This window comes from Montipora foliosa, chromosome 14 (genome assembly GCF_036669935.1).
Source record: "Montipora foliosa isolate CH-2021 chromosome 14, ASM3666993v2, whole genome shotgun sequence".
Classification (NCBI taxonomy): Eukaryota; Metazoa; Cnidaria; class Anthozoa; order Scleractinia; family Acroporidae; genus Montipora; species Montipora foliosa.
The window spans coordinates 7,385,231-7,398,250 of record NC_090882.1 but is presented as its reverse complement, the minus strand read 5'-3'; the positions used below and the strand labels follow the sequence as shown (position 1 = coordinate 7,398,250).

Below are 13,020 nucleotides of genomic sequence, written 5' to 3'. Positions count from 1 at the left end.
TCAGTTCGCACTGAATATTCGGAAGCTGTGAACGCGCGTTACACGTTTCAACCCTTATGGGTTTCTGATCAGACCCTAAGTAGAATAATGGAAATCATTATTTTAATTGCCATCTATCGTCTTGCAAAGTTTGTGAACACAATATTGCAAAAACTTTCGATATTATTACAGAGACACTGAATAATTACATCTGGGTTTTGAGAACACTTATTTGGCTTCTAAGCTTCTATGCAAATCATGGCACCTGAGAAAAAAACAGAAAGAAAATTACGTTTATGTGGAGTTTCCAAGTGACTTTACCATTGTTGCTTCTTTCGCTTACTGTATTCTGAAAAACAGAATTCCATGTTGGTCAGTACAAAGTGCAGTCTGAGACCAGGTACAAAATGCAGACTGAATACTAAACCTTCATGTATTGTCACGCAATTGCTTTTCTTTCAGAGGTCTGCTTCCTGGGTCTTTACACTCTTGAAGGAATGTTCTTGGTCTTTTTTCTAGAAATATTGTTTACAAGGAAGTGACATGGATTATTTCCTTCTTAAACAGTCTTGAAAGTGCCTCAAACTATGAGTGATTTTTAATGTATACTCATGGCAATATAAAATCACAAGCAGTGACTGATGACACACTTGTGACAGACAGCGCATGGTTCGCGAATTGTTCCCATCACGTTATCTGAGCTATATTAAGTGGCTATGCCGTATTTTCAGCTATCAGTAACTCCATCCACACCCTGATAACTAAGATTTCGTGACTGACCAGTTCCTTGCTTTTCTTGTGATTTCAACTTATCTTTACCAGCCAAATTCAAATTGTTTTGCTCAACCCTGTAAGTTGAGAATGTATTAATTAAGATTAAGGACCATTTTTGCTTTTCGTCTGCATTTTGTCAGCAAAGGGAAATATATCAATCAGCTGCAAGGGCTACAACATGCATTGTCCTCCATGTGTCTTCAATAATTACTCATCATTTTCTCAATATCGTATTCCAATGAGTGTTCATTCATACCACAATCCCACGATCTCTTGAAGTTTGAGGCACTTTCAAGATTGTTAATCTGTGTACAGGCACCCCAAGCTCATAACGCGATTTTGCAGTGCATAACTATTAATGTAGTAAAAGAGATAAATAAACTTTCCCTTCCTCAAATCGCGTTATGAGCTTGGGGTGCCTGTGATTTGTGTCACTTCCTTGTAAACTAATTCTTTACAGGGGGATGACTTCGGAGAAGCCATTGCGTGACAACAGGTAAAGTGATGGATTGAACTGATCAGTCCTCATCTCCATTTTGTAACCGGCTTTCAGTCTGCAATCTGCAATCTGCAATCTGCGGTGCCTCTCTCCACTCAGGTATATAAATGGGTAGCAAATTTAATGCTGGGGGTAACCCTGTGATGGACTAGCATCCCATCCAGGGGGGAATAGAAATACTCCTAGTCGCTTTATGCTGCAGAAACTTTTGGGCGAGTGAAATCTGATCCGGGCGAGTGTATTTTGAGGGTCACTCGCATGAATGGCGAGTGCTCTCAAAATTAAGAGGCCAACCCTGAATATACCCTTCTCCTTTAAATTTGCAGATGACTAGTTCATCAAAGAACACCTCTGACTGCGAACAAAGGTGACAGGGTATTCACCAGTTAGTAGTTTTGCTTGCCACTATTAATCATTATTTATTCAGTTTAGGAAACAAAGCTCCCCCTGCTCCAAGACACCTGACATCGTGACTGTGTAAAGTAGAGATTGAGCACGTAAATGCATGCATGACTGACGCCTACTCAATAAAGATCAATACCAATCTCACCCAAAAAGTTTTAAGTTTCTCAACAGATGACATCCGCATATGAAGACACTGATCCGGTTTCGTCCGCCATATTTAACATGAACGCCTTACCCATATTCGGTTCCACTGGGACTGGAAGGTTCGCTTGCAAGGCGTGCTGGGGCGTACTTCCGGGCACAGCCTGAAGGGTCGAAGCAGAAATGGAGGCAGTGAATGAGCCCATGTCATCAGACCCTTCTAAGCATCTTCAGGAACTTGCTCAACGTCTTGATATTCTGAGAAGAAATGAAGGTTTCGGTGATATAACAATCTCGGTGAAAGGAAAGCAGTTCACAGCGCATAAAGTTGTTCTTGCCGCAAGCAGCCCGTTCTTTTTTACTCTTCTGAACAGCGACATGAAAGAAAGTAGCGAAAAACTGATCACAGTGGAGCTTGAAGAGGCAACTGAAGCTGTTATGGAAGATGTGTTGAAGTACGTTTATACTGGAAACCTTTTGGTCACTGAAGAAAGAGCCCACAATCTGATTGCAACAACGAATTACCTCCTTCTACCAGGTTTAAAAACTATGGCCGAGGGTTTCTTGAAGAGTATTGTCACAACTGAGAATTGTATTTTCAACTATTATTTTGCTGAGAAGTATCAGTGCCTGGAATTGAAAAAGAAAGCTCGCCAGGTGATCATTTCAAAGTTTACAGATGTCGTGGAAAGTGAAGAATTTTTGAAGCTTGAAGTGAAGCAAGTGCTGGAATGGGTGTCTAGTGATGACATCATTGTGAATGCTGAGGATGACGTGTTCAAGGCAATTGTGAGGTGGGTATCATACAGCAAAAGTGAAAGAGAAGGAGACTTCCCTGAATTATTGCATCAAATCCGTCTGACATCAATATCACATGATTTTTTACTGAAGGAATTGTTAGAAGAAGAACTCATCACTAAAAATTATGAGTTTGGTGTAAAATTTTTGGCAGATGCTATGAAAGTGATACTGAATTCCAATGATGGGCACATTCATCAACAACCAAGGAAATGCCTGGAGATACACATGAATGGAATTTTTGTGTGTGGAGGGAGAAAGGCATTCGGCTACTTTCCAAACCAAAACAAGTGGTACAGACTGGCAGATGCACCATTTCATCATCAAGACCACTTTCTAGTCCAGTGTAGAAGTAAAGTTTACATTGCTGATAGCCAGTCAATCAAGATGGGTGAGTCAGTGGGGATGGAATACTACAAGCCAGCTATGAACACCTGGGGGTCAGTCATAAAATCTACCAACAACACGAGAAATCATGTAATAGTTTTGAATGATGTCCTGTATGAAATGTCATTTTCTTTGTACGGATGTTGTATCTACCAATATGATGCAGGAAGCAATAATTGGCTAAAAATGAATGCCCTATCTGGAAAGGAGAGTCCCTGTGTTGTGAGTGACGAGGAAAACATCTATGTTATAGGTGGAAAAATATTTCGTGGTGGTGAAATTATTGCCCTGTCAACTGCATCAAGGTTCAATCCTCACAATAACACATGGGAAGAGGTTGCGAGTCTCAATGAGGGAAGGTATAAGGCTTTTGGAGCAGCAATGGATGGCAAGATTTATGTAGCAGGTGGTAGAAACCGTGGAGGGGAATCAATGAGCTCCTGTGAAGTGTACAATCCCTCATCTGATGAGTGGCAGCTGATGCCCAGTCTGAAGGTACCTCGATGTTATGCAAGCATGGTGTGCTGTGAAGGAAGGCTGTATGTTTTGGGTGGAACAACTAAACTAACTCAGCATGGTACATTCAAGAGAAAGTCAAGACTGTTAACTGTTGAAGAATATAATTCAGAGAGGAAAGTGTGGGTGAACAAATCAGTTATACCAGTTACCGGCAAAAGCTTTGAGTCAGAGGAAAAGGAGAAGGAGAACTTCTTTCGGGCTTGTTTTGCAAGATTTTACAAACAAGTGATTGACAAACTGCAACCACTAAACTAAATGAAGCATTGATCAGGTTCTAGATTTCTAATAATGGTAATGATGATGATATTACTTCCTTGTTTTTCTCTTTGAAAGCAAGGATGGTGCTGTGGTGAGAGCACTGGCCTCCCACCAATGTGGCCTGAGTTTGTTGAAGAGTTGATTTAAAGAGGAAAGAATGGGTGGACAAATCATTTATACCAGTTGAAAGCTTTGAGACGTCTGAGAAAGAGAAGAAGGGGAACATATTTCGCGCTTGTTTTTACAAACAAGTGATTGACAAACTGCAGCCACTACACTAAATGAGGCATTCATCAGGTTCTAGATTTCTGATAATGATGATGATCATCATCATCATTATCATCGTCCATAATGTTCGCTCAGTAAAATATATTCTATATACAAGGCTAAAAAGGTTATAAAATGGTTAAAAATTAAAATGTTTGAACCAAATGTTTTCGGGTTTTGCTAAAAGCAGGCCCAAGGCCCACAGCCCACGGCCCGAAGGCCCAGCGGGCCATGGTCCGCGACGGCCCGGTCCAGCAGTGAATCCACGCGCATGCCTAGATCTGCATCGGGTTTGGGCGTGCAAAATGGACGACGATGAGTTTGAATTTGTTTACCATTTTAATCATTTGAATCCTTGTTTCTGTTTGTTGGTGTTGAACAGACGAAAACGACAGAGAATGACAACGTTTTTCACTTATCAACATGCAACGAAAGAAAGGATCAAAAAGGATTGAAATGATTATTAAAAAGGTAAACGAATTCAAACTCACTGTCTTTCATTTGCATGCCCAAACCCGAGCATGCGCGTGGATTCACCGCTAGACAACAAAACTGTGTGGGCCTCAGGGCCACAGGGCCTCCGGGCCGCCGGGCCATCGCGGGCCGCAGGCGGCTGGGCCGCGAGCCTGCTTTTAGCAAAACCCAACGTTTTCGGCTGTTGCCCATCATCAGGGTTAAAAATGATGACCGTACATATATATCCTATGTAATTCCCGATGGGAAAAGTTTGGAGACAGGAAATAACTGGGGCGGAATTGTTGGATCACTAGCGCCTCGACCGTCCTGCGCTTGTGGAATGTTTGTGCTGAGGAGAGAACACGCCAAGTGAAAGAATGTGATGGGTTTCCCGCAGGTGTTTTGCTGGTTCAGAGGTGTGAACAGGATTCTATGTCTCCAAACTTTTCCCATCTGGAATTACATAGGATATAAATAGGATATATATATGTACGTGTGACCGGTCATCATTCTTAACCCTGATGATGGCAAACAGCCGAAAACGTTTGGTTCAAACATTAATTTTTAACCATTTCATAACCTTTTTAGCCTTGTATACAGAATATATCATTACCATCATCATAATATTACTTTCTTATTTTTTATTTTTCTCTTTGGAAGAAGGGATGGTGTAGTGGTGAGAGCACTAACCTCCCACCATTGTGGCCCAGGTTCCATTCCCAGACTCAGTGTATGTGGGTTGAATTTGTTGGTTCTCTACTCTGCTTCAAGATGTTTTTCTCTGGGTACTCTGGTTTTTCACTCTCCTTTAAAACCAACCTGTGATTTGATATCAGTTGATTTGATTTCTGTACAGTGCCCCCAATTAGTGCGACAGTGCTAAATACACTTGACCATAACATGGATATCCAATATCAAAGGCCACCATGTTGATCATCATTATTAAATTGTCAACCTCGGATAATGCAATTCTAGCTTTCTCATTGGTTCACTGGATCTCGGTTACCAGCCATTATACCTACATTTGACTTAATGTGTAAATGAATGCGGCAAATGTCACACAGCTTAAAATTTTTGGCTCCTGGAAGTCACATCACTTTCTGGTCGTTTTTTAAACTTTAACAAAACCCAAGGTTGAGAATTTAATAAAACAATTATTCCATTTGCCCTTGTTGGATACGAGATTGGTAATAAGTGTTAATTATTGTCGTTATTATTATTATTATTATTATTATTATTATCATTATTATTATTATTATTATTATTATTATTATTATTATTACTGTTATTAGTATCATAGATTGTTACATGGCATTGCAGTCTTAATTTAGTGTTAAAATGTTTTTTTGTTGTTCCCGTGACTGATCTCTTGGTGATCCGGTCTATTTGCAACTCTCTGTCCTAAGGAGGAGGACTAAAAATGTAGATTTTTTATACTTTATTTTTTGGTAATTGCTGTAACTTCAACACAGAAATGTTTATATTAAAAAAATGATAAAATACAAAAAAAATATAGATTCAAGAGAATTAAAAAGTATTTTTAAAAACATTTTGTAAAAAATCCCACTTTTTTGCTTGTCTATCATTTTCTTTTGATTATACACAATGTAGTTTTTAATGATAATTTCGTGCATAACAGAGCTACAAATTCTCTGAAACAAACTTTATTTTAGCAACAGCATTGATGTTTAGATAATATTTTCCTATAACTATAATCATAATCAGGGATCAGTTGTTTGAAAGCCAATTAACTTAATACAGGATTAACGTAAAATTTGGTCTCATTTTTTCACCTTTTGGGTGAACTGAAAATTTCTTTTGCTTGTTTTTGTTTTTCAAGATTGACCTCCTTGAATGTAAGATTTTGCCCAATGTCAACATTGAACAACATTTGGGAGTAGAAAAATAAACTCCTTGGTTAAATTTTAATCTGGGATTAGTGTTATATGGCTTTTGAACAACCAGACATTTAAGGGGTAAACAGCGGGGAGAAGACTGAAATTTGCCATATAACATATCTTATTTTGAGAGGTTGAGTTTTTTCCCTATCCGTTTTATATTGTACTGGTCTTGAAACTTGAAAAGTCTTCCAATTATAAAGCATTATGTAGAGTGTGATTTTTTTATTGAGGGCTGGATAGATGTTCCGGTTGGATAATCCTGAAAGGCTTCATCCCCACCCCTCCCTTCTTGCTGTCTATTCATTGCCATTGTGAACTTTCTCATGAGACAGAACTGTATAAGACCTTAAATAGAATAATGCAAATCATTATTTTAATTGCAATCTATCGTCTTGCAAAGTTTGCGAACACAATATTGCAAAAACTTTCAATATTATTACAGAGACTGAAGAATTACATCTGGGTTTTGAGAACACTTATTTGGCTTCTAAGCTTGAAAATGCAAATCATGGCACCTGAGAAAAAAACAGAAAGAAAATTACGTTTACTTGGAGTTTCCAACTGACTTTACCATTGCTGCTTCTTTCACATGCTGTATTCTGAAATTCAGAATTCCATGTCGGTTAGTACAAAATGCAGTCTCAGACCGGGTACAAAATGCAGACTGAATACTAAGCCGAAAGGTATTGTCACGCAGTTGCTTTTCAGAGGTCATCTTCCCGGGTCTTTAAACTCTTGAAGGAATGTTCTTGGTCTTTTTTCTAGAAATAGCTAATATTATCATTTGTTTACAAGGAAGTGACATGAATTATTTCCTTCTTAAACAGTCTTGAAAGTGTCTCAAACTTTTGAGTGGTTTTTAATGTATACTCATGGCAATATGAAATCACAAGCAGTGAGTGATGACACAGTTCTGACGGACAGCGCACAGTTCGTGAATTGTTCCCATCACGTTATCTGTGCTATATTAAGTGGCTATGCTGTATTTTCAGCTATCAGTAACTCCATCCACACCCTGATAACTAAGATTTTGTGACTGCCCAGTTACTTGCTTTTCTTATGATTTCATTGTTACTAGCCAAATTGAAATTGTTTTGCTCAACCCTGTAAGTTGAGATTGTATTAAGATTAAGGAACATTTTTGCTTTTTGTTAGCAAAGGGAATTTCAATCAGCTGCAAGGGCTACAACACGCATTGTCCTCCATGTGTCTTCAATGATTACTCATCATTTTCTCAATATCGTATTCTAATGAGTGTTCATTCATGCCACAATCCCATGATCTCTTGAAGTTTGAGGTACTTTCAAGATTGTAAATCTGTGTCACTTCCTTGTACTGACTAATTCTTTGCAGAAACGAAGACCCAGGGGGATGACTTTGGAGAAGCCATTGCACAACAACAGGTAAAGTGAACTGATCAGTCCTCAGTCTCCATTTTGTAACCGGCTTTCAGTCTGCAATCTGCAATGTGCAGTGCCTCTCTCCGCCCAGGTGTATAAGTGAGTAGCGAATGCTGGGGGTAACCCTGTGATTGACTATCATCCCATCCAGGGGGGAGTAGAAATACTCCTTGTCGCTTCATGCTACAGAAAACTTTTGGGCGAGTGAAAAGTGATCCGGTCGAGTGTATTTTGAGGGTCACTCGCACGAATGGCGAGTGCTCTCAAAATTAAGTGTCCAACCCTGAATACCCTTCTACTTTAAATTTGCAGATGACTAGTTCTTCAAAGAACACCTTCGAGTGCGAACAAAGGTGACAGGGTATTCAGCAGTTAGTAGTTTTGTTTGCCAATATTAATCACATAGATGCCAAGTCTCCAGCTTTTGGCTGGAGACTCCAGCTTTCACACTCAATCTCCAGCTCTCCAGCCAAGCAAGCAAAATCTCCAGCTGAGCTTGGGTTAACAAATATAAAATTATTGTTCCACAAACGTAAGACTGTTCATGATCTGCGAAATCAACGAGAAATCAGCGGCAAATTGATGAGAAATCAAGAAATTCTAGACCCCAGAGCCCTTTTCTTCTCCAGTCACTGCTCGTGTTTGTTTGCCCAAAGTGACATGGTAAAATGTGTCATTAAATCAACTCAGAATGCAGGAAAAGTGATCTAGGAGAACTCAGATTTAAAAATTTTCCCTTGGGGGTTGGGGGGGGGGAAGGGCATCCCCCCGGACTCCCCTCGAAAAGTTTGCGCCTTTGTTGCTCGCTTGGATTACGCGCTCCATTAAATCTCCAGCAAGCCTCTCCCTACAACTTGGCATCTATGTAATCATTATTTATTCAGTTTAGGAAACAAACCCCCCTGCTCTAAGATACCTGACATCGTGACTGTGTAAAGTAGAGATTGAGCAAATAAATGCATGCATGACTGATATCAAATATCAATACCAATCTCACCTAAAAAGTTTTAAGTTTCTCAACAGATGACATCCGCATATGAAAACATTGATCCGGTTTCGTCCGCCATATTTAACAAGAGCGCTTTACCCATATTCGGTTCCACTGGGACTGGAAGGTTCGCTTGCAAGGCGTGCTGGGGCGTACTTCGGGGCACAGCCTGAAGGGTCGAAGCCAAAATGGAGGCAGTGAATGAGCCCATGTCATCAGGCCCTTCTAAGCATCTTCAGGAATTTGCTCAACGTCTTGATATTCTGAGAAGAAATGAAGGTTTCGGTGATATAACAATCTCAGTGAAAGGAAAGCAGTTCACAGCGCATAAAGCTGTTCTTGCCGCAAGCAGCCCGTTCTTTTTTACTCTTCTGAACAGCGACATGAAAGAAAGTAGCGAAAAACTGATCACAGTGGAGCTTGAAGAGGCAACTGAAGCTGTTATGGAAGATGTGTTGAAGTACGTTTATACTGGAAACCTTTTGGTCACTGAAGAAAGAGCCCACAATCTGATTGCAACAACGAATTACCTCCTTCTACCAGGTTTAAAAACTATGGCCGAGGGTTTCTTGAAGAGTATTGTCACAACTGAGAATTGTATTTTCAACTATTATTTTGCTGAGAAGTATCAGTGCCTGGAATTGAAAAAGAAAGCTCGCCAGGTGATCATTTCAAAGTTTACAGATGTCGTGGAAAGTGAAGACTTTTTAAAGCTTGAAGTGAAGCAAGTGCTGGAATGGGTGTCTAGTGATGACATCATTGTGAATGCTGAGGATGACGTGTTCAAGGCAATTGTGAGGTGGGTATCATACAGCAAAAGTGAAAGAGAAGGAGACTTCCCTGAGTTATTGCATCAAATCCGTCTGACATCAATATCACATGATTTTTTACTGAAGGAATTGTTAGAAGAAGAACTCATCACTAAAAATTATGAGTTTGGTGTAAAATTTTTGGCAGATGCTATGAAAGTGATACTGAATTCCAATGATGGGCACATTCATCAACAACCAAGGAAATGCCTGGAGATACACATGAATGGAATTTTTGTGTGTGGAGGGAGAAAGGCATTCGGCTACTTTCCAAACCAAAACAAGTGGTACAGACTGGCAGATGCACCATTTCATCATCAAGACCACTTTCTAGTCCAGTGTAGAAGTAAAGTTTACATTGCTGATAGCCAGTCAATCAAGATGGGTGAGTCAGTGGGGATGGAATACTACAAGCCAGCTATGAACACCTGGGGGTCAGTCATAAAATCTACCAACAACACGAGAAATCATGTAATAGTTTTGAATGATGTCCTGTATGAAATGTCATTTTCTTTGTACGGATGTTGTATCCACCAATATGATGCAGGAAGCAATAATTGGCTAAACATGAATGCCCTATCTGGAAAGGAGAGTCCCTGTGTTGTGAGTGACGAGGAAAACATCTATGTTATAGGTGGAAAAATATTTCGTGGTGGTGAAATTATTGCCCTGTCAACTGTATCAAGGTTCAGTCCTCACAATAACAAATGGGAAGAGGTTGCAATACTCAATGAGGGAAGGCACAGTGCTTTTGGATCAGCAATGGATGGCAAAATTTATGTAGCAGGTGGTAGAAATTGTGGAGGGGAATCAATGAGCTCCTGTGAAGTGTACAATCCCACATCTGATGAGTGGCAGCTGATGCCCAGTCTAAAGGTACCGCGATGTAATGGAAGTATGGTGTGCTGTATAGGAAGGCTGTATGTTTTGGGTGGAACAACTAAACTAACTCAGCATGGTAGAAAGAGAAACTCGAGACTGTTAACTGTTGAAGAATATAATTCAGATAGGAAAGTGTGGGTGGACAAATCAGTTATACCAGTTACCAGTAAAAGCTTTGAGGCGTCTGAGTCGGAGGAAAAGGAGAAGGAGAACTTCTTTCGGGCTTGTTTTGCAAGATTTTATAAACAAGTGATTGACAAACTGCAGCCACTAAACTAAAAGAAGCATTGATCAGGTTCTAGATTTCTAATAATGGTAATGATGATGATATTACTTCCTTGTTTTTCTCTTTGAAAGCAAGGATGGTGCTGTGGTGAGAGCACTGGCCTCCCACCAATGTGGCCTGAGTTTGTTTCCCAGACTTGGTGCCATGCATGGGTTGAATTTGTTTGTTCTCTACTCTGCTTTGAGCTGTTTTTCTCCAGGGGCGATTTGAGTTGATTTCTGTCAAGAGTGAAGTAGCTAAATCACTCTTGTTTTGACAGTCTATACAGTGTTGCCAATTAGGGCCGAATTACACGGTACGATTTTTATCGCATGCGACAATGGCTTACGACAGGCTCACGAGATAATTTACGATTGTTGTGTACGTCAGGAAAATGTCGTAGCATTTTAAAACATGTTTTAAAACGCTACGACAATCGTAAGTCATGTCTTGGGCCTGTCGTGAGCTTGTGGCATGCGACAAAAATCGCACCGTGTAAATCGGCCCTTCGTGTGTCAGTGGTAAATACCCTTGACACTTAGGGCTTGTTGAATGGATTGGCAGTATTCTGGAATAGGAGTCAGAAATTGTTCATTTTTACAGAGATTTACATTAACATTGTCAAACACTTGCTAAAATGCTATTCTAAACATATCTTTATTATCCTTGTTGCTTAAAAATGCCAAAACATATGGTTTTAAATCATCACTCCACGCATCTGTATTCCAGAATAGGGTCAATCGAATGCGCCCTTAAGTAAGGTTCATAATTAGTACTAATTTTTCTCTCAAATCCTTCAACGAAACTTTACATACATGTATGATTACAAAATAAGCTGTAAAAGTTATTTTGACTATTGAAATCAAGTCAAGTAGTCTATTAAAAATGCAAGCAATGAAAGCAAATTTAATGAAAAGCTATTTTAGTCACTGATTAATACATATAGCCAAGCCTAAAAGCTCAGCTCCCAGGTTATTTATTCTTACAATAAGTTAACCTGGCTTCAGCCTGCAATCTGATCAAAAACCAGCACCTGATCAGTGGTCAACTTAAAAAAAAACACCTAGGTACTTCATGTATCCCCTATTATAGTGTATTTAAATTATAATGTATTCCCACGTGTATATTATAATGTATTTAAATAATTAGCCCTATATACCCATGTATACCCTTATAGACAGCTGACCTTGATGAGTCTAAACTTGAGGCCACAATATGGTCATGCCATACTGGTCAGCGGATACCTTGTTTTGACAGGTGGCAATTGACCATAACATGGATGTCTAATATCAAAGGCCACCATATTGATGATGATGATGATGATGGTGATGATGATTGTTGTTGTTGTTATTGTTATTATTATTGTTACATGGCATTGCAGTCTTTAGTGTTTGTTTATATATTTATCTTTCTGCTGTGACCGATGTCTTGGTGATCTGGTCTATTTGCAACTTTTTGTCTTAAGGAGGAGGATGGTATTGGCCATTCCGTAGTTTCTCTCTTAATGGTGCTGGCATGATCAGTTGAGGGTTTGCCCTTTGGCCATTTGGGGCAATTGTTTGTGACATGGCCTTTGGTGCAATCCGATCTTATAGCTCTTTCTATAATGATTAGCGACACATATGAGATAGGTGAAGTGTCATTGAGGCTCACTGTGTTTTAGCTACGGCGCACTGGCGAGGGCCAACAAACCTGAAACAGCTGTCTGCGTCCGCTTTCTAGTTTGAGAGCTGATCTCGTTAGCTTTGGCGAACCGTAGTTCCATTTTGAAGAGAATGCCTTCTTGAACGTTGTTTGAATCTGTCCTAACAGTGTTGTGTTTATGCTTATCACTGTCTGTGTTGATCCAAGGTTATGCAAAGATCCTTGCACTGCTTTGCAATCTTTAGAGTTAAATATTTGTTATTAGAATATTATTATCGGGCCACTGAGGTTTCTCCTTCTTAACTTAATACAGGATTAACGTAAAAATTGGTTTCATTTTTTCACCTTTTCGGTGAACTGAAAGTCTCTTTGCTTGTCTTTGTTTTTCAAGAATGACCCCAGCGAATGCAGAATTTTGCTGAATGTCAGCGTTGAACAACATTCGGGAGTAGGGAAATGTACTCTACAAATAAACTCCTTGGTTAAATTTTAATCTGGGATTAGTGTTACATATATGGCTTTTGAACAAGCAGGTGTTTAAGAGTTAAACAGCCGGGAGAAGATTGAAATTTGCTATATAACATATCTTATTTCGAGAAGTGGAGCTTTTTTCCTCTCAGGTTATTGAACCAGTCTCGAAACTCGAAA

General features: G+C 39.5%; 3 protein-coding genes across 3 annotated transcripts; all 3 read left to right on the top strand.

The window, feature by feature from the left end:
• Positions 1-1,805: 1,805 nt before the first annotated feature.
• LOC137985539 (kelch-like protein 17) lies at positions 1,806-7,204 on the top strand. Its single transcript, XM_068833157.1, has one exon. The coding sequence runs from the start codon at positions 1,982-1,984 to the stop codon at positions 3,755-3,757; it is 1,776 nt and encodes a 591-aa protein (XP_068689258.1). The 5' UTR covers positions 1,806-1,981; the 3' UTR covers positions 3,758-7,204.
• A 1,580-nt stretch (positions 7,205-8,784) lies between these two features.
• Positions 8,785-12,031, top strand: LOC137985540 (kelch-like protein diablo). The gene is made up of 2 exons (XM_068833158.1): positions 8,785-9,571; positions 9,730-12,031. The coding sequence occupies exons 1-2, from the start codon at positions 8,961-8,963 to the stop codon at positions 9,758-9,760; spliced, it is 642 nt and encodes a 213-aa protein (XP_068689259.1). The 5' UTR covers positions 8,785-8,960; the 3' UTR covers positions 9,761-12,031.
• Positions 9,804-10,742, top strand: LOC137984395 (influenza virus NS1A-binding protein homolog). Its single transcript, XM_068831576.1, has one exon. It carries the CDS (start codon positions 9,804-9,806, stop codon positions 10,740-10,742), a length of 939 nt encoding a protein of 312 aa, XP_068687677.1.
• Positions 12,032-13,020: the final 989 nt, after the last annotated feature.